At 39.7% G+C, this 22,202-nt stretch overlaps 1 protein-coding gene across 5 annotated transcripts in view; it reads left to right on the plus strand.

Moving 5' to 3' along the window:
• Positions 1-22,202, plus strand: part of LOC124310105 (terminal nucleotidyltransferase 5C) — a 73,944-nt gene that overhangs the window by 44,656 nt on the left and 7,086 nt on the right. For 2 of the 5 annotated variants that reach the window (XM_046773716.1, XM_046773717.1), the window contains exon 2: positions 8,126-10,582. The exons of 1 other annotated variant lie outside the window; for it this stretch is intronic. In XM_046773716.1, the coding sequence (XP_046629672.1) occupies positions 8,126-9,466 (1,341 nt within the window). In that variant the 3' untranslated portion in view covers positions 9,467-10,582. Of the gene's footprint in view, positions 1-6,989; positions 7,499-8,125; positions 10,583-21,625; positions 22,141-22,202 lie in introns of those variants that run through there. 2 more of the 5 variants (XM_046773718.1, XR_006909624.1) reach the window with 2 other exon arrangements.

A 22,202-nucleotide genomic window follows, 5' to 3' on the forward strand; every position in this document is an offset into this window, starting at 1 on the left:
GAAAAAATAGAAAATTAACACTGTCATCGATATGCAATGCACAGTTTTTCATACGTACAATAACTCGACGTTTCATTCGATTTGCAATCGAAAAAAAGAATGTTCCTATATTGATTTTTACATCATCCGCAAACTCGACGTTGAATCTATCATATCTGTTTCCAGCTGTACGGTTATCACCGTTATACGTACACCTAATACCGGTAACGAAGATTTCTTCGTCGAACGCAAGGTATATCAATAATAATGATAATGGTAATATCAGTAACAACAAGAACAACAAGACCGAACAATCAGTCGATGTCAGGTCCGTTTGCAATTATCCCGATCCGTTGTTCGTCGAAAAGTGGGCGAAGGAGCAAATTGCAAACTGATGAATGGTGAACCCCTGTAACGCGTCTGACGTCATAGCCCGCCGAAAACCACCCTCCACCCTCCACCCTCCACCTTTCGCCGAGAACCCAAATCGTCGCCCACGCGTTGGAATACGCGTAGGTGGTAGGTTGCGGCAACGCCGACGGTGTTGGCCGGGTGAAAGAGGAGAGCGAGGAGGTGGGTATGGATGTAACGGATAACGCGGGGTTGCGTGGGCGAGATGAGAAATTTTTGCGATAGAAAGCGATTCTCTTCCGGTTTGCAGTTTTAGTAAATCGCGCAAGGCCGCCTGCCTCGCACGAGATAGCGGCCGTGATTTTCTCTCTCTCTCTCTCTCTCTCTCTCTCTCTCCTTCTCTCCTTTTTACAGGGATACATTTGTTGTACGCGCAAGGTTGAATAACGACTGAGAAATTTCTGTTCATGTATTAATTTTTGTATCTATGTACGACGTCGCGCGTTTATCACGTCTCGTTGATAGAACTGTGAAATAATCAGTTCGACGTTGTATAACGGACGGAAATGTGTGCGAGTGTGTTCGTCAACCGATTGATAAAGTGTTATTTATGCACAAAGTTTGCACGGTGTTCTTATATCGATACGTTAAAATAATACAAATTTCTTAATTTCCCAGGATGTATGAAAAGTATGTGTACGTACACACGTATAAGCGTAACGAATTTATGCCTTACAAATAATTGAGGAGGTTCGGGGACGAATTTATTGTTGAAAGGAAGACGATTGAGAAAAGGATTTTTTTTTTTATTATTATTTCCAAAACGTTTAAGCACGTTTGGTTTATAACTTATGCTGCTAGTTTCAGCTTTACAGCTGTGAATCTAAGATTTCGGTATTACCAAAGGCAAAATTAAGATACACGATGTTATCGGCATCGTTTCGCTCGTCGTTTCGGCAATAAAATATCGCATAAATAATTGATGTTGGACGGAGAAAAAATTTACACAAGAAGCCGAAATGTGTTTAAAAAAGAAAGGAAATAGAAAAAATTAAATTAAAGTATCACGTCGCTGATACGTCGTTAGTAATTTTATGTGCGTGTATATAATAATAGCAATATTAATGTAGAAACGGGTCGGTACAAAACGAATAAAGCAGCAACTCAGAGGCGACGACGAGGAACTCAGTTTTCACTTTCTACGTGTATCAGACTCCGCGTGTAGATTATAACAAATAAACTTGGCTGTATTAATTATTGTTACGTCACACACAGCTGTGGCGCAGAACTTCACCTGTCACACGAATATATCTGATAATGTACACGTATCGTGTGTTATATTAATACGTATGGCGTATAATATAGCCGCGTGCAAACCTTCCGACTTATCTGCATCGATTATCGTTAAGGTCATGATACGATGCCTAATGTACGAAAGTTGTATACATTTTGCATACAAGTTATATTTACTTCCGCGCATCGCAATTGCCTAAATGTTATATTATGTGTATATTTTACTTGACGAAAAAAAGAAGAGAAATTATTTATTCACACGATAAAAAAATGTCGAAAATTTTGTCTTTTCTAAATCCTGTCTACTCGTAGTATATCTCAATAATTATGAAGTTAGAAGAGTGAGGATGAGAAAAAGGAGAGGTAGGCAAACAGGTGCTCGAATTTTTCACGCTCAATTTGGGATCGCAGAAAGAATATGAATTTGCGGAAAAATCCTAACTTGTTGCGCCCGCCTTAGAATTCTCTCGAAGTAAAATAAATCGTACCTGACGAAACATGGTCATATTTTGAAAAAGCGAACTCGCTGAAACTCGTTATAAAATTGCACGAAAAGTAACGAATATCTCTCCCGATGTTTCTTCGTGACGTTAACGTTGCTTGTTTCAAATCTCTTCTGCTTTACCAATCGACTTTGCAAATACACAGTTTGTGACGCTGTACGAACCTGCCGTATGTTCGTTATACCAAACACAGGTACTGTGACGCCAATGGCGTCTGATGTGCGAATTGTGCGATAATCGTCGTTGCCCGATGAATGACGATGCCTGTTTGCCACCTTACAGGAAGAACCGCGTGCGCAAATCGAATCGCACGGGTTGTGAACATGAAAGCCTCGCATGCTTCGACGTTTTATACCAGGTATACACGTATCACCGTATCACACATACGCCTACGCATGCACGTGCGGGCGCATAGAATTACAGAGATAGGACTACTGTAATTCAGAAATGGAGAGATTGTGCTTTTTCGTTATCTTTGCACTGCCGTTCCGTTACCTTCACTCGCCGACTACCTATCTCTGTAATATACATACACACGTGTTGTGTGTTATTTTAGCAGGTTATAAATATGGCGACGATAAATGACATACGTACACGACGTAGATGTAGACGTGTGTGTATGTATGTTATATGTGATAAATTGTGTGCAGGAATATTATAACGTTAAATAGTATTTTTGTTTTCTCTACGTTGCAAGAAGCTCTATACATATATATATATATATATGATGTTAATTATACATATTGCAATATTGTGTAAAAATACTGAAAACCCACCCGCACCTCCAATTACGCGGAAACGATTTGTTTGACAATCGAATGGAAGTGAAAGGATCAGAGGAATGGAAGTCAAGTTGACAAAAATAAGAAGCAAATAAAATTCTCACATGGTTCTCGCGGCGCGAAGCCCTCAAGGGCTAACCTCGCGAAGGTCACAACGCGTAGCTCTTCCTGGGGTATATGCAGGGTTTCCTTTCCTCCTCTCCGACTATTCTCTCACACCTCCAACAGCGACTCGCTTCGTCCCCTCCCCTGCTTTTTATACTTTACGAAAATCACGCAGCAACTGCATGGGATTAATTAATCTTGCAGTGTAATATTTTTTATACGTATATAGAGGGTAGAAACACGTTCCCGCGACTACAAAGTGAAATGGAACACGATGGGCCTGAATAGTCACTCTCTGAGAGTGAACTTTTCAGCTTCAAACTCTTGGAACCAATAATATTTATTCACTCTGAATTTCATTCGATTTGAAGTTGCGCAGTTTTCACTCCAGCTTGGTGATTTTTCACTCCCAAGATTTTAAGACAGCAGTCTTTGGAGAGACTTTTTCTCGTTTAATTTTCGTCACGAGAACGCTGCAAACGTATCTCGATTTTGCGTTAAGAGAGGTCAGAAGTCGTGACCCCCGTAGGCGTAACAAGAGCAACAGCTGGGAAACATTCTAACGCTGAAAAGTCCAAAACGTATTTTTTTAGGTAATTGAATGATCTACGGAAAAAGATTCTTGTCATTATGTGACAAATCGACTCCTTGAAAAGTTATTCAAAGTCCTTAAACATCATTTGACTTTGAATAACTTTTGTAAACGAGATTTATCACAAAACGATGAAAGTCTGTTTTTTTGTAAAGCATTCAATTCCCCGCAAAAATACGTTCCGGTCGTATCGGTACACTAATGCGTTGACTAGTTGTAAAATTCCAAAGTTCAAAACAAATGTTTCCCACGTCATTTAAATGGGAAATATAAAATCGCGACGAGGCACCTGTAAATATTAATATCAAGAGCTCAAACTTGGACAGCATCTTTCTTACGTCATTTTAAACAATGTTGTCGACTTGGATTTTGAAAAAAGAAAATTGGCTATGTTTTTGATACAGTACATGGTGTAGTGTCGTTAATATTATAAAATGTATGAAATTGTAATTTACGACGCATGCACTACTTATGTACACATGTATGTCTGCATTTATGTATTTATAATGCAGTACGACGACCCGGGAACAACTGGGACATCCTTCGGCATTCCGCGGACGTGACCTCCTTTCGTATTACGATGTGCATATTTTATACGATTAACACCGCGTGCGTGTCACTATACCTTATCTTCTTTCTCCCCCTTATCCTCCTTATCCTCCTTCTCCTTCTCCCTCAACCTTCTCGCACTTGTTGTACATACCGTACACGACGCGCTTATCCAAAAGAACAAATCAACGTTTCGTTTTCACTCTGCAACCTGCACCTGAGACCATCCACATACTACACACGTGTTTTATACACGTTACGCGCTACTACTCATCGCCTCTTCTTAAACTTCCTCCTTTACCCCTTCACACCTAATTACTTTGATCTCATTCGTTGTTAGTTGTCGAATTTTTCAACTTTGCAATCGACAGTTATTGTACGATTTGTACGTAACGTTAATGGCCGATATATTACATCTTACACGTATTTCTTACATTACCGCATCCAGAAGGCAATCATATCTCCGATCGCCGCTGAACTGTGGGAAGAAAGTATTAGCGGCAGCTTTTGTGGGTTCAACAAACCATACATTATTTTGCACGGTAACTTTTGTCGTCAAACTTGTCTCACGTATAGTTGAATATGTTACTTCCAACGGAAGAGTAAATACCTGGGAACCGGTTATTCATTGGTATACACAGTTTGCAATTAATAATTGAGTCCGTCGCGAATATCGCAGTGAAACTTTGCGCCGGTATTCCATCGTACACGCGTGTATGTATTTTATAATAGATTGCACACATGTTCCGAGCGTCGTTCTACTATCGTCTGACTTTGGTTATAACTGCCATTTCATGTATGTTTTATTTGTTATTTATTTATTCATGTATGCAGATGCCCTTGCAGTATTGTCGCTAATTGTTCGCTGTGTGTAACGAAGTTCAATCGATCACGGAACACGACGATATACTCGTCGAATTGAAGAAACTAATTTGCCGACAGTATAATTTATATGGTATCTGTACACGTTTAATCTAAGTGTGGTAAACGCGTCGATTACACCGGTCAACACGAATTTTGAGTCTGGATTCTACATGTCAAAGTACGATTTCTTTTGTACGTAACTAATGAATGAAAAAAACAGATTTATCGGACAACGTCTGTTTTTGTAGAAACTTGTACGATATTTCGGATTTTAAGAATAATTGCCCATTTTATCAAACATTTATTGTAAGTAAACGTGTTGCAAGTGAACGTATCTTCAAGCACGAGTTTTCGCAACTATCACATACGTACGATATAAAATATTGTAGTATTGTAGGGGATTTTAATTAACGGAACATCGTCTCGTTCTATTTTGACAACGGGGTAAAATTCAACTTATCGGAGCATTATCGTTTCTCGCACGTATCGTGTTACTATACTATGTATAGCATTATCGACGAGCAGCTATAAGTCAACTCTCCGAGTCCATCTATCGTGAATAATCGAAGAAGACAAACCGCCTCCATAATTCACCCATGCCGTACAGTTCCAGCCAGAAGGCATAACGTATACCTACGGCTGTGAGAATTCCACGCGACGGATACATTCAAGAATGACCTTTGTTACGTATAAGCAAGTAGAATTTCGCTCGCGAGCGATCCTCACATTATACATACTTGTATCCAACCCGTTCGTTGTGTTAGATTTGACGTTTGCAATCGTGACGATCCCCTTACAATTTCATAGAAAGACGTATGTGTGAGTTTGGTCCGTTCACTTTATCCGTGGAAAAATTTAATACCACGATTAAATATGAACGCCAAATGCTATTCCAAAACAGGTAATTTTTTTCAATTTAAAAAAAAAAAAAAAAAAAAAAGTCCCGATGGCAATTGTAGCACACTTTTTTTACAACTTGAACTACTCGACTCGCGGAGAGGGAAGAATCCTAAAAAACTATGGGAGACTATTAACAAGATAGTGATAAAGGAGGTTCTAGCCGGACGTGAAATGGACGAAAACACCGTTCCGTTTCGCGTGTATATATAGAGCAAATAGACGTAATACTTTAGTAATTCATCGATTGCGCATGAATGGATATTGACACCGTTTTACGAGTTGCGTTAAATGCAGTCGTCGGGCGATTGACGAGTTTATAATGTACGTGTATAACGTACCGGGTAGTACGTCGCAGGCGTTGGTGCAGGATGTAGGTAACAGTAACGTAGCCAGCTGCTCGTTCCCGGGTCGATACAACCCCTCTCCGTCCCCCTCTTTCTTCTTCTCCCTTACCACATCATCGTTTCTCCCTGTCCAAACTCTCCAAGAAGCGAAGGAGGAAGAAGAAGGAAAAGGAGAGAGTAATCGAAGGTGGGCGTGTATAAACTCTGACGACCAAGTGGTACGTACGTACGTTTGCACGCACACAGAGACAGAGAGACAGGTCTATAATTAGGGGTCCGTACACCCACCTCGGGTAAATTGTACGTACATCATCTCGGGAAGGGCGACACGCGGACACGCGCACACGGCGAAGCATCCGAGACGCCCCCGCGTTCCCTCCTCTGGTTTTTTATACCCAGTAACTCAGTCACGCAGTTTCGATACGCCCCCGCGGCTTTCCTTCTCCCTTGTCGTGTGACGTCATCGGTAGCCGGGTGTTGCGTCGATTGAGCGGCGCGCCGTGCAGGCGGCTCTTTGCGTGCGTTGATCCATCTCTCCTCTCCTCTCCTCTCCTCTCCTCTCCTCTCCTCTCCTCTCCTCTCCACCCCTCGCTGCCACTCGGCACGAGCTGAATCCGCTCCATTCTACTTTCGCGTCTCGCCCAGAGGTCGCCGCGCTTACCGCTTCGGGCACGTTCGAGGAGGTTCGCAGCTGTTCTCGACTCCGCGGTGATACGGTAGTCGGTTACCAGTTGCCTCTGCGTATACCTCTTATACACCCGACACCTTTCACTCGATCCTGCCGCTGCCTCTGCCAATACTCCGCTGCATCGTAGTTTGACGTTTACCGCTGCACTTTGTCTCACTCTCTGGCAGTCGGTCGTCGGTCAGTCAGTCAGTCAGTCAGTGAGTCAATCGACGTTTGACTTGTTGTCGCGAACGACGCAGACGTCAGTCAGCTCTCTCTGATATACATATACGTATACATGTATATGTATACGTGTACGGTGCACAGATGCAGGTGATATCGTTTTTTCTAAATTATCGTTCACCGATGTGCGAGTCGTGCAGTTATCGTCCCGCGCAAGTGTTACTTGTATACCGCAACTGCATATCACGTGTTGCGTCGATTCAATTTTGTGCGTTGTAAATTTATATCCCCCCCTCCCTCCCGGACGTTTGCATCAACACGTTATATACAACGAGTTGAGAAAAGGTTTCCGTGATACGGAGGAATTTACAAGTTACGATATATAGGTACTGTGTTATAATACGTATGCAATGTATTTAAAAATTGTTTTGCGACGCGTGGTTGAAACTTTTGCAATATAAACTTTTTATTTATTTTTTCCTCTTGTTATTCGTTTTCTTCGTACAACGGGGGTGAACGCTTCAAGTGAAAGTTATTTACGTTTTTGCACGTAGTTGGGTACATTCGTTACGTATATCTATATTACCTACAGATTGCGCAAACAAGTGGTACGGATCGTACTTGCGGATCGAACAGAGAAGCCTGTGCAGACTCTCGTGATCTCGACGTGTTTTTAAAATCGCGTAAAACTTGCACCTTGCATTACGGGTGACTCTTCTCTTCGTCATATCGCGATGTCACGTTATCCCGTACGCTACGTTCGTACTGTTTTGTGTTACAAATTCAGCGGCCTGCATACGGATTCGACCTTACCCCCGAAAGTTTGAACGATCGTTGATCGTTATATCGGTGTATAACCCGTTGAATAATGTTGTAAAAAACTTTCCATGCAAAGCTTGTTTTTGATTTTGATGCCCTGATACGATATTCGGTGTGTTTGCGATCGTAGACTGTATCGAACATTTGCGAGAGATAAATAGTGACGAAATTTTTTTGTGCTCTGCCTGTTGCAGTGTGGCTCACTTTACATCGGCGAGGAACGCCAGAAGCGGGTGACCATGATGGAGTCCCTTTGCCAAGTTAACAACAACATCTACAACGGCAACGAGGGCAAGAGTAACAGCAACAGCAACAACAGGAACTTGACCACGAACAACGCGCCGGAGTGTCAAGACCCTCAGCAGCGACTCGCCGTCCTGAGTTTCGAGCAGGTTCGACGATTGAACGACGTGATGAACGAGGTCGTCGGCATACACGGGAGAGGAAATTTCCCGACTCTCGAGGTTCAGCTACGGGATCTGGTTACCGTTGTGCGCAGCAAACTCGAGGCCGATCCGAGCAACGGGGGCGCCGGAATGAGGGTTAGGGACATAAGGCTTAACGGCGGCGCGGCCTCCCACGTCCTGGCCACCGAGTCCCAGCCCTACAACGACCTGGACCTGATATTCGCCGTCGAGCTATCGAGCGGGAGGAATTACGACAAGGTCAAGGCCGCGGTGCTGAGCTCGCTGCTCGACCTTCTGCCGGAGGGTGTGAGCCGAAAACGCATAACTACGTGCAGCCTGAAGGAGGCCTACGTGAGCAAGATGGTGAAGGTGAACAACGACGGTGACAGGTGGTCGCTGATATCGCTGGGGAATTCCCGGGGTCACAGAAACGTCGAGTTGAAATTCGTCGACACCATGAGGCGGCAGTTCGAGTTCTCCGTAGACTCTTTTCAGATCGTCTTGGACTCGCTGCTGTTGTTCTACGAGTGCAGCGAACTGCCGATCGGGGAAAACTTTTATCCGACCGTCGTAGGCGAGTCTGTTTACGGTGATTTTCAGGAGGCCCTTTACCACCTTCACAAGAAACTCATATCGACGAGGCATCCGGAGGAGATAAGGGGCGGTGGTCTTCTAAAGTACTGCAACCTGCTTGTCAGACTGTACCGGGCCTCGCAGCCGGACTACATAAAGACCCTCGAGCGATACATGTGCTCGAGATTCTTCATAGACTTTCCGGACATTGCCCAGCAGAGGATGAAGCTCGAGAATTACCTTTGGAATCACTTCGTCGGGCCTCAGGAAGAGGGTCTCAAGTACGAGTACCTTATGCTGCTTTACAACGTCGTCGAGGAGTCGACCGTATGTCTTATGGGACACGAACGGCGGCAGACGTTGGCGCTTATTAAAAATCTCGCGTGTCAGGTATTCTGCGAGGAGCAGCAACGGCTTATCAATCAGCATCAACCACCACCCCCACCCGGACCGCCGGCCACCTTCGTTTACGCCGCGAACGGATATTACTACACCCCCGTTATACCGGCCTGCTACACCTGCTCCTGCAACTCCTGGATGGCGTGCTCCTCGTGATGCGACATCGCCGACGGAGGGCCTCGAAACGACGATCGGATCGCGTCGACGACTGCTTATTATCATTATTATTATACCGCCGACGCCGCTGCCTCGTCCACGCTGAAATTTCCAGTTGCAGCAGCAGCAGCAGCAGCAACGACGACGACGACGACGACGACGACGACAGCAGCAAAAGCAACAGCAACGGCAACGGCAAGAACGTGTCAGATTTGTCATCGTCGTAATCATCCTTTGAAAAATCCAAACTTTCTTACACCCCTTGATAACGGTACGATTACAGTCGACGATTATACTGTACATCGTGCCGCCGCTGCGTTATTATATTTTCCAGCAACGTCGCTGGTTGTGCATCGACCCTCGTTATTATACCGTAAATATAGCAATCGCGTCGTCGTCAACGATATATAATAATCGTATTCTGTGCGGTGTATTTTTGTTCTTTTTTTTCATTTCGTTCCTTTCTTTATTCCTTTCTTTTTGTTTGTTTTGTAAACTTTTTCGTTCTCTATTTTTCACGGGTCATTCTCCTTTTCTCTTTTTCACCACCAACACCACCAACACCACCTCCTCTTGTTTAAAACACATTTACACATATGTTTGCATATACATGTGGTATGTTATCGTAAGGACAATATACGTGTTAAACTGAGACTATACATATATACATATTATAAACATTATATATATATATCGATATATATATATATATCGAAGAATAAGAAGACGATGAGAAGAAGATGGTAAAGATAATCGTATAACGGTACAAATTTAACAGTGTGGACGACAAATCTATTGTTACAATTTTTTATTTTATTTAAAGAACAATAATAAAAGAAAAAAACGAAAACACTTGCTCCACCTTTATTTTTATCTTCTTCTTCTCACCTCTCTTTCGTTTCTAATCGAAATCTCTTTTCTCCCGTAGTCGCTTGATTCTCATATGTGTATATATATATATATATATATATATATATATATATGTACGATACGCGTAAATAGAGTCGAAAATTATAAATTATATAAATATATACGAGCATCGATCGATCACGCGATGAAGACGTGCAGGGAAACGGTTCAAGTTGCCAAAAAAATAATTGAAAACAAAAAAAGAACCTGAGAAATCACGTTAATAATGAAGAAGAAAGAAGATCAGTGCGAAAAAAAGAACGTTGTATCACGTAATATTGACAAATGAATTGAAACTGTCGTTGATTCGCGCGATATGTGATTTTTTTTAATTTAACGTTTTGTAAGATGTTGAAAAGATTGATCAGGGCAGAGGAGGGGGGTATCCGGGTTGAAAAGTGATCGTGAAATATATTAATGTAACGTAGGTACGGTAATACGGTATTATATTGTGTAATCACTCGTTGTTTGAACATAAGAGGCAAAGCAAAAGGGAAAAAAAATTTCTGAGGGCACCGTTTGCGGCACATACATATGGTAAATTTAATAATGAAGAGAGAGGGATAGAGAGAGAGAGAGAGTGACAGAGAGTGAGAGGGAGAGTGAGTATGCAGGTACAGATAATAATTTTCCACGATCTTTTGACTTCGTTTTCATTTTAAATACGAAAAAAATACATGAAATGAATAATTACACTTATGGATAAACATTTATGTATATATATATATATAAATATATATATATATATGTATATATATATATATATATATGTACATGTATATACACATAATATAAGGAAAGCAGAGAATAAACGCGAACAAAGCAAACGTCAAAGAAGATTTAAAGAAAGAGAATTGAAAATTGAACGTAAAGGACAAAAAAAAAAAAAAAACCTACGCAAACAATATTAATATGGATAACGATAACAAGTCACGAATGAATAATAAATCTAATAATATCCTAATATTCATATCGTTGAGAACTCTTTAAAAGACAGTGTGCTGTGCCTATAAAAACTGAACGTATATCATAAATAATTTCAGTGTTGTCAACCATATATCTATACATACATACATATATATTATATATGTATGTGTCTCTCTGTATGCATGTGTAATATGTGTATATATATATATATATGCATATGTGTATTATAGATATATGTATATAAGTAGGAGAATTACTAGTGCAGGTCCCTTAATATACATATATATATATATATTATACCTGTACAAATATATTACATTTTATGTATAACGATACGGAGTAAATTGTTTTTTTCTTTATTTCGAATTTTCTTTCACCACGTGTATTATATATGTATATTCATTACACACACAGACACCGAGGAGAGAGAGAGAGAGAGAGAGAGAGAGAGACAGTCAGACAGACAGAGAAGACACACACGTTTGACTCACAGCTCGAAGACGTTGCACAGGCGCGATTAAAAAAAAAATTAAAAAAAGGGGGGGTAAAGGATATACGAAAATGACAAAATTGATATAATTTTCGAAGTCATTCCGATGAAACATGAGATAAGATAAGAGTACATAGTATAGGTAACGCGGAAATGTAAGTATAAATGAAAAAAAAAAAAAATATTCCTTGCATAAAAAGATACGCGGTGATTGAGAGTTGTTTATTTATTTTTTATTTTTTTTCCCCTCTTATGATCCGCGGTGAATTGAAAGTACATGTTGTATTACTATACGTTACATTACAAGAGAAAAATTAATACTATTATACGTATGAAGACTGTAGCGAAGTACACTTGATCGAATTAAAAAAGTTGGTAAGAAAAAACGTTGCAGGTAGATGTTCGGATGACTTGTTTGAAAGAGTGAAAAAATATAAGACATGTTGCGTAATATAAAAGTACGGTATAAATTTTGGCCAAAAATTTTGGAAGGAAACAGTCGTGCAGTTTGAGATAATATAAGAATTATTGGTAAAATAACGGGAGGTGTATTATTGTTTTTTTTTTCCGATTTCAGTAATTCAAATGATTCCCGAATGGGACGTAAAAACGATGTTGTTTACTTTGCAATATTGCATGGGGATGCAAATGATACACACACAAACACTTTCATACTTACACAAAATACGTATATAGTATTAGATTATAATAATAATAATAATAATGATCGTCATGCTCGAGAGCTGGATAGAAAAAAAGAAATGCGGAGAATTAAAAAAAAATCACAAAAGACTTGTAAAATGGCGAACGGCGTAAAAAAAAAAAATCATACAAAAACCGAAGAAAAAGACGAAACAACTGAAAACAAATAAACAAATTTGAAAAAAAAAGTTGGAAAACAAAAAAAAAAAAAAAAAAAACTAAAAAAAACTAAATAAAAACAGCAGCATCGAGATTGTTGTGTATATTAATGTGTGGCTGTGAACACATTTCATTTTAGATTTACATGCATACTCTACTACTGTACGGTGTATACCACGATACTGAACCTATAAGTTACATTATACGTATAACATACATACTTATATTATTATGATAATATTGTTGTAAGTTTGAACAGATGAAAAGTGATTTGATGAAGCGAAGTGAAATTTATCTAACAATAAAAGTAAGAAAGAGAGAAATAAATAAAAATATATAAATATGATGAAAAAATTATATTGCTGAATAAATGAAATTTCCAAACGAAACAAAAAAAAAAAAAGAGAGAGGTGGGGGGGGGAAGACGATGACGATAATGATACGCATGCAGTATTCATGTACCATACATATATACTATACGTATACGGGTATGTATAGATATAGATACGCTAATACGGTTGTGCAACCTTTAAACACATTCTCGACGGTTTATAAAACACGGAACCGACGCTGCAACACAACTCTTCCAGATGTTTGCGTATGTATGGTGCGTGCACGTACATAGAGGCGATGACGCACACCGGCAGGCAGCCTGAACTTCGTTCCGTTGCCCCGTTCAAACGAATCAACGATTCGTATTCTTGATTATTGTTATAATTATCACCGTCATGTTTTACCTATGTATGTATCTACTAACTTACTTAGTTACTTACTTGCTGTGTGTGCGGGAGAAAGAGAGAGACTATAGCATGAAACCTGCATTTTACGGCACTGCGCTATTGAATACCATACGTAGGCATGTATAATAAAGAGATACGAAGGGAATCTTTTAATCTCTCGACTGAATTTCTTTTTCTTATCTTTTCGCAAATAATTTATGCAAAAACGGATACGAACACACGGGATGACTGGAAAAAAAAATGCTGTTCCATTATTGCGATTGTGAGGAAAATTTGAATAGATACTACGAAAAAGTCGCGCGGAGACGGAAAGGTTTGTAAAGTCTCTTTGTTTTCTTTTTTTTATTTTTTATTTTTTTTATTTCTCCTTCAATCCGCCTTTACACACAACAATCTTTACCGCTGTTCCGTTGCTGTTGCGTAACTTTCTTTTAATACATATCAGAACATACCGTAATTACGTTCAATTCACACACACACACGCGCGCGCGCGCTCGATGTATCGTAAAAACTTGCAACACATGCAAATCTGGGAACACAGAGGCATGATTTCGTTATACGGAGCAGCAGCGATACACGTACGTCGTACTCCGCAGCGAAGCTGTGTCTCCGTACTTACGATTAGAGCTGTTTAGTCGGGATTTGCTGCAGCCGGGGATCTCGGCTCCTCGATATCGAGACTTACTCTGTGACCCCGTTCGTTAGTTGGTTCTATTCGGTTCGGTTAGGTTCTCGATTCGTTCGCTCGACAAAAACGACGACGACGACGCTCTTCCCTTCGGCCATGCACGAGCGAAAGTGAGACCTAGTAAAAATACTGGAAACTGGTTTCACAGGTATTATAACTAAGCCGATTCCCTCGATCGCCACATCCGTGTGTTTATATAAAGCTCGTTTATTCAGATTCAGCGCGGCACGTATAATTACACATACGTACATACAGACATACGAACGTACGTGTATGTGTGTGTATATATATATATGTACAAAATGCGAGGTGGATACGCGATAGGCATTTTCATCCCCCAACTTACATGAAATTCGAAAAATTAGTGATTGTTTTTTTGTTTTTATTTCTTCCTCTTCTACGAATCAACTTTCCCGATTCACTTTAACGCGATATCGAATTTTGAATCGTGTCAAAAAAACAGACGCGTTTCGAAGCCTTTCTTCCCTTCTTCTCCTTCTCCACCCTCTATCGCCCCGCGATTGCGACGCTCCGGTTTTCAGGCTGCTTGTTCTTTTGAGACTTGTTTGCGGATTTGAAAATAATACGAAGAATGTTGTAAACTGAAATAGTAATGAACACGGTTTAATCAATGATATATGTATTAAGTGATAGTTCGTATCCATCCTGTTTATATTTATCCGTCTTTAATTAGGTGATACTACATATATATATACATATATACGACTTCGGACGAGAAAATTACTTTAAAGTGATTAATTGTAGAATTATTATTAGTGTATACACATAGATGAACGTGTACGTATTCACGCGTTCCATGTGTAGCGGAGAAAAAAAGAAAAGCAAAAATAAAAAGTCAGCATGAACTTATCTAAACATCTATCTAATATTTTTCGTTGGATTTTCGCGCTTCGTTTTATTCTATTTAAACTACATCGCGTCCAATTATCCTTACTATTATTATCCTCGTGAATTTTCGGTGTTTTTAAAAACAAATTTTTATTGTAAGCTATAAGTACTGACAGCCAAAAGAATCAAAAATTGAAAACAATACTAACAGAACTGTTGAAGTCGTTTTTTCCCTTTATCAAATTTACTTTGTTCATTTTTTTACACATAGCATCACTCTCAGACTGTATCAAGTAATTACGCGAATTTCTGTGTAACACACACAATCCTCGGTGTAATAAATAACCGCGCTACGTATGCACGCGCAGTATTGAAATGTCGATGGAAAAAAAAAAAAAAAAGAAAAAGAAAAAGGAACGAAAAGCTAACGAAGATTTTTTTTTGCCAAGCACGCGTTTCCGCAAATGCCTAAACACATACATATATCACGCGTGCGTGTGCGTTCTGTGTAAATATAAATTATAACCATCGTCGTTATATGTGTATGTACATATATGTTATATTACAAAGACGCAAAGCGCTCTAGCGCTTTATTATATGGTCTCAGGAATAATGACATGACTATTATTACCTTCCCGTATTACATATTATACACATATATGTATATGGATATATTATATTTTTATTCTCATATATTATACACGTATATATAAAGATACATAAATCGCGTGTAATTCGTTACATAATAGTGGTCATAATAATAATAATGATAATAACGTTAGCACAGTAATAATATTAAACTATTCTCGACACTGCAGCACGCAAAATGCGGAGGAGGTATAATATAAATATACCCTATTAGAAACGACCATGTTGGATGATTTTCTTTCTTTTGTGTACGCTTCACTTCGTTTCTTTTTTTATTTTCTTTTTTTTTTTATTTTCACCGCAGCGCCGATCCGACGTGCATATTATATAAAATATAAATTATTCAACTGGGCAGAACATTAAAAAAGATCTGTAAAAGTAATTGTGGTTCTCGCGTTAGGTACTTTTATAATTGCAAATTGCAACAGCACAACGTATTATAATTTTGTCCTTTTACAAGGTGCAGGTACGTACTTAAAACGATCGACGCTGGTTTTATTTTTCTTCCCTCGTTACGCCTGTTTTCTTTTTTTTTTTTTAATTATTATTTTTAATCTCATTTTCTTTCCCTTTTCGTTTTTCATGTACATATTCTCGCCGCTGGATTCCTTGCCTCGATCCCCTTCTATACTTTTAATCGACTAGCTTTTAATCCGTCGTACGTGTGTATGTATGTACGTACACCTGCAACATGCACAGGTATACCTATATACCCATAAATAATTACATTTAACTTGATAACTGAAATAAAGTGAAATATTGCGAAAATGCGATGTCGGCCGGTAAGTCGCGTCTTTGCATTCTGTGCCGTGCAGTATAACTACAGCGTCCGATTTAACATTGTACTTTGTTACGGTTAAGATTAATTATAGTAACATTTAATGATAAATAATAAATGATGAATGATTATCATGATAATATTAATAATAATATTTTACTACAGGAAAAGCTACGCTAATGATTATCATATATATTATATGTGTTATAATGCCTAATGATTATATAATATAATATATAATACATGGTAATTGATAGTACAGCCGAAGAAAATATAGAAAAACGACTCGTGTCTAGTTTTACTGGTCAAAATCGTGTACCCCCCCCCTCTTTCTCCCTCCCACCGTTTTGACTCTAACGCTCTAATCACTATATTTCCACATGTACGTATGTATTACATACCTATATCGATGTACGTAGTGATTATGAAAATTACAGTCGGTAAATAATTATTGTACCCATGTGTGAGAAATAACGATCGTGCGGCTCACGATTCATTGACTGTGCGATAATTATGAGAGAAAGAGAATCAAAAAAAAAGTGAAAAAAAAAAAAATAACAGAAACGAGGAAGAAAAAAGAAACTTCAATACATAATTTGACAGAGGTACGCGGTCCAACTTATCAATGACTGCGATTTATGTAACTATCTGTCAGCTGGCAAAGACATCGGATATAATGCGCGATTTTTAATTTACGCGCTCTCAAAAATACGCGAGAGACGTCGTATGCAAAATATACGGAGAACAAACGCAAATAATCCATCATTATAAGGCATGTGTTATGTTCGCGATTAAAGAGACTATAGTTGCTTGTTATTTTATCGCCTGTTATACTATCACATTAATGTTTCAGTATCATACGTTATACAAATACAGATATACGACGTACATATTTTCATATTTGTGCAATGAATACTTTTCTTTGTATATTTCTTCTCGCCTTTAATCAATTTCTCGACGATATCATTGTTACGCAATGTTATGATATTGTACACGTAACACTTGTTTTTAGCTGTAAAAGTTCACTGGCACGTATAATTGTAAAACTATGCGATATGGATATTTAAATGCATCTCGTCGTAAATCCGCCTGCGGCTTCGCAGCGATTCGGATTATTCGTTTCAAATAAAAACTAAATCTAATGTTACTACGACAAATTCGAATAATATACAGACATACATTAATACAACTACAGTCACGGATGTATAATATTTACACGGTTCGTACGATGGCTGCACGCGTGCGTGCGACGTCAACTATAACGTTTTTTTCTTTCAAATTTATAATAGTTTTTTTTTTTTCGTACTTTTTTTTATTGTTTATTAATCAATCGACGTAACGCTTGGCGCAGCCGTATAAATTGTCACAAGTGAACACACCGGCTGAATGGACTGTTTTTCTCGCATTACGTAAATTTTCCGCATCAGTTTATGCCGCAGTATAATCATATTATCTGTTATACACTCATGACATAACAATGACCGAAGTCGATGACGCGAAAACGGAGTCAAAAAAATCCTGCAGACTCAAATTGTAAAATTTGTCGATTCCTTATCTTGCGCGTCTCGTCTACGTAAATAATTAAATACATGTATAATCGTACCGCAAGTATGTAAACTTGGTAATAATCATTTTATAGTAATATAGACCCGCAGTTGCGTAACCAAGGAAATTTGTACAATTAGGTGCAGTCTCTTTATCGTCGATTTATTGCACAATTACACGCCGATAATTCAATCGTAATAGCGATGATAGCGGTATTATTAATAACAATGTTGACATATATAGCTGATCGATAAAATTTAACGTTACTCGTAATAATGTAACAACGTTAAGAATAATTCATTACTCTTGCACGATAATAACAACACGTAATATACATGTAGTAATAACGATTTAACAATATTGAACAAACGAAAGTAGAAGCAGACGTAGCTGCGTCGTCTGTATCTTGAACAAAGTAAAAAAGTATAATGCGAATCTGAATAATTAATTAACCGGGTGCCGGATCAAGACGAATGTTAATTTTTTTAACCGTTTCTTCAATTTGTATTCAATTTCTCTTTGATTTATCGAGGCATAAAACGAACAAATAAACACTGTACAGAAATAAAAATTTATAGCGTTTAATTGTATTTATAAATTACCTTTAAACACTGTCCGACTTCCCGGTGGAAATAAATATCCTTAATCGTTTCGCTTTTCAACCTTTCCCGTTGAAAATAATTCATCAAGATTTTATATGTTGCAAACGTGTAACGCAAGCGTCGTGCGTACAGTGTACGAGAGTTTTTTTTTATCTACTTGTTATTCGGTATTTAATTTATTTGTTCTCGTCGCGAAGAACGTGAAAAAAACACAGCATTGATCGCTGATTATTGATATAGACGTTCGAGCTGCAAGCTGTTTACACAAGCGTAGCTATACACTTGTATAGAAGATACCTGTAATGCACACGAGCTGTGCAACTCAGGTTTTTCATATCGCGTACCGTTACTTTGAATAATATAAACGGACTCCTGCACGAGGCGACAGGTATGTACGTACCTGCAGATTGTTCAGATATGACACCTTTATGCGCTACGAATTATTCATGAATTACGATCGAATAACCTTTCTTCTTAGCTAATGGAAATTAGCCGTTGCATATGATATTTTAATTTCTCGCGGCTAATTGCTTTTCGCAATGCAACTCAAGCACGCAGCGAAACCGACGCGCTTTTTTCCTCCGATTATCGGTATCCTTACACAAATATGTATATTTATAAATATTAGGGTGGTCGTTAATAGGTTTGTTTTTGTATTTTTCAGGTTGAACGCTTTTAGGTTGATAAAAAAGAAATTCACTGAAAATTTTAACTCTCTGTATCAACTCTTGAGATACTCCGCCTTGTGATTGAAGTATCTCGTTTCAGGGAATTTTTTTTTTATCAACTGGAAAGCGTCAAACCCCCCAGCGAACATAAAATTTGAACAACAACCCTATGAAGGACCACCCTAATAAATATATTTGTATATATATATACAGGATCATTTTTCGCTTGCAGCTTTTAGAGTCCTTGCGGGCCGTCTGCCGTTTGTTCGTGGTCAGGGATCGTTGTTATGTTTTATGCAAATACCGTTATGGCACAAATACGTAACACGAGCGTCCAGCAGTCAATATGGTTACAAGTACAAGTGTTCGTAGGTAAATGCAAACTCGCAACGTTCTTTGGCACGGATTTAAATAAAACGATTTCAAAAGAACAATCGGTGGAATATAATAGAAGCAGAGAGAGAGAGAGAGAGAGAGAGAGAGGCAAATAAAAAATGAAACATAGAGAACCCGAGCGAATCGCAGAGCCATTGCTGCAGCGACGAAGTTGCGCGATAGATTTCTTAGAAGTTGTGTTACAGCTCAACAGCTACGGGCGAAAGTTTAACTAGCGCTATAGTTACAACGCGAGCTCCTATTCTTTGTTCTCCGATCTTAGGAATTACTTACTCTCCGTACCGTGCACATGTGTTGCGATATCGTGCCTTACATCCAGATGCATGTGCTTAAAGGTGTTACTCGAGATCGGCCAAGCGTCTTCCCCATTTCGGCTTTTTTCACGCTTTCGCTCTTGCTCGCACTTTAGACCTACAATTATACGTAGTTAACGAGGTACACGCCATGCCTGAATAAGAAAAACCCAAGAGGCTACCGATTGTCAGTTAATTCCCACGAGCCGGTACTCCATCCTCGTACACTCGTACTTGTACACCTGAATCCATCCGCATGTACACGCGTTTAAAAATAGAATGGAACTGAATATAATACGCGATACTTAGCCGAGAGTTTATTTGCCACAGGGTGTAAGATTGACGGAGTTACTTTCACGGAATACGCAACAAAGTCTTGAAATTTTACCGACTTTCGACACTGTACCGTAATCTCTTTTCCTTCTTTGTTGCGGATCTCCGTTAGGGGTTGTAAACTTTTAAGGGAAAACATTTTTCCAAGTCTTCAACGATCCACGTTGATCCACGTCGCAGTTCGCGATGTAACGCAGGACGCACGATCGGCCCGCAGGTATTCATACGTTCGTTACACACGTACGTGTAACTTTTACTCCTATTAGGTAAGATTGAGATTATAAGTTGACGCGAGGCGCGAGGACAGCGCGGCATCTCGCGCGAAGAGATTCACATTCACTGGAATATAATCGCCTTATACTCCAGCAGTGAAAAGTCCTCAAGCCTTACGTCGAGTAGATCGATTCTCTTGCGTTTCGCTGCACGGACTGAATGGACGCGACGATCTTTGGCGGTAAACCCGAGCCGCGCTTCTTCTTCTTCTCGTTGTGCGTTTCTGCGATAGGGAAAACGATTATGGTGCAGTGATCCAGGATGTAGGCCTACGATGCCTACCCACTTGTTACAAGCCTTATAACGCGATAGCAAAGACACCGATGGCCAGACTCGGCGCAAACTGCACGTTGTAAATTGATTCTTATGGGTTCGAAGCCCGGTGCACGCATGGAAATTACCTCGCATTCGCCGATCGCTTATACGTGTGTGCATGAGATGCAGCGCCACGTCTGAAAATTGTGATGATACGAAATTACGATTATATGCCACATTTTTCTACACCGGAGAACGGAACATACTGGTGATAATTGTAGAGATTTGGATGTTTTTGATCAGTTATGCGAGAAGTGAAAACGGATATTGGAAAATGTAAGAGTACCGAGAGAGAAATAGAGAGAGAGAGAGAGAGAGAGAGATTCAGACACGCGGGAATTAGAAGGGTGAATTACGGACGACGATATTAGCTCGTACCGCTTATCTCGCAGTTCGTTGCGTAGTCGGAAACGCCTCCAGTTCTCCACTGGCCCGTATCCGAAACGAATGACTTATACCACCAGGTACCCCGCAGCGCCGCGCGGTTATTGCAAATTCTTGCAAATAAAATTTCTAACGATCTGAAATTTAAGAGCCTCTATCTTTTCGCCCGATTAACGATCGTCCGTACGAATCAATTGGCACAGTGTGCGCGAGTTTCGTTTTCGCGCGGCTGATAAAAATAGTCACCGATCGGTGTTTTATGCAATCCGATCGGCGCGGATAACATCGCGCACATCATCCAGATGCCAGACCGCAATCGCCGAAAAATCGGCTCGTTAAGAGAGACTAAGGGGCGTTCGTTTGCATCTAAATAGTCCCATCTACCATGCCATAAAAATGTGAACCGCCTAGTTTATACCTCATCTACGTATACCAGCGTTACACAGCACCTGTTTTTCAGGATCGAGCTCCGCAGAGGCGGATGTTGCCGATGGACATCGGCTACAGAAGGGGAGAGTCGAGAGGGGAAATAATTCCCAACGATTATGCCGGAGAGTTGTTTTCGATGCGACGCTGTCGTCCTCGGATGTATAATTCGCAAGGTTCTGGACGAGAATTCCTCGATGACGGTGGTGGTGGCCGTAAGAGTTACACCTTCCCTTGCCGGTTAACCGCCGACATGGTCAGGATACCTGGTACAGGTATAGGAGCAGGCTAAACTTATCAGAACTGGTTTCACCAGTTATACGTATGTACGCCGGTAACCGACGATCACCCCCGCAAATATCTATTCCTGCATGCACGGTCCACATAAGCCGCGAAACCAGTCCGAGGGCCGAGGAAGAAAGAGGGAAAGAGGGAAAGAGAGAGAGAGAGAGAGAGAGAGAGGAAGACGCTGGAAGGACGATAAGAGATTAACCTCGGCTCTTCGAGCGCTTTGCATCTTCGGAATATCTGCCTTCTGCAGGTTGTCAGGTACGTAGTGAGATTAAGGGGGGAGTATACGGCTTGGATAGATTTTTTTTTTATTTCTTAAA

Source organism: Neodiprion virginianus, chromosome 1, assembly GCF_021901495.1.
Source record: "Neodiprion virginianus isolate iyNeoVirg1 chromosome 1, iyNeoVirg1.1, whole genome shotgun sequence".
Taxonomy (NCBI): Eukaryota; Metazoa; Arthropoda; class Insecta; order Hymenoptera; family Diprionidae; genus Neodiprion; species Neodiprion virginianus.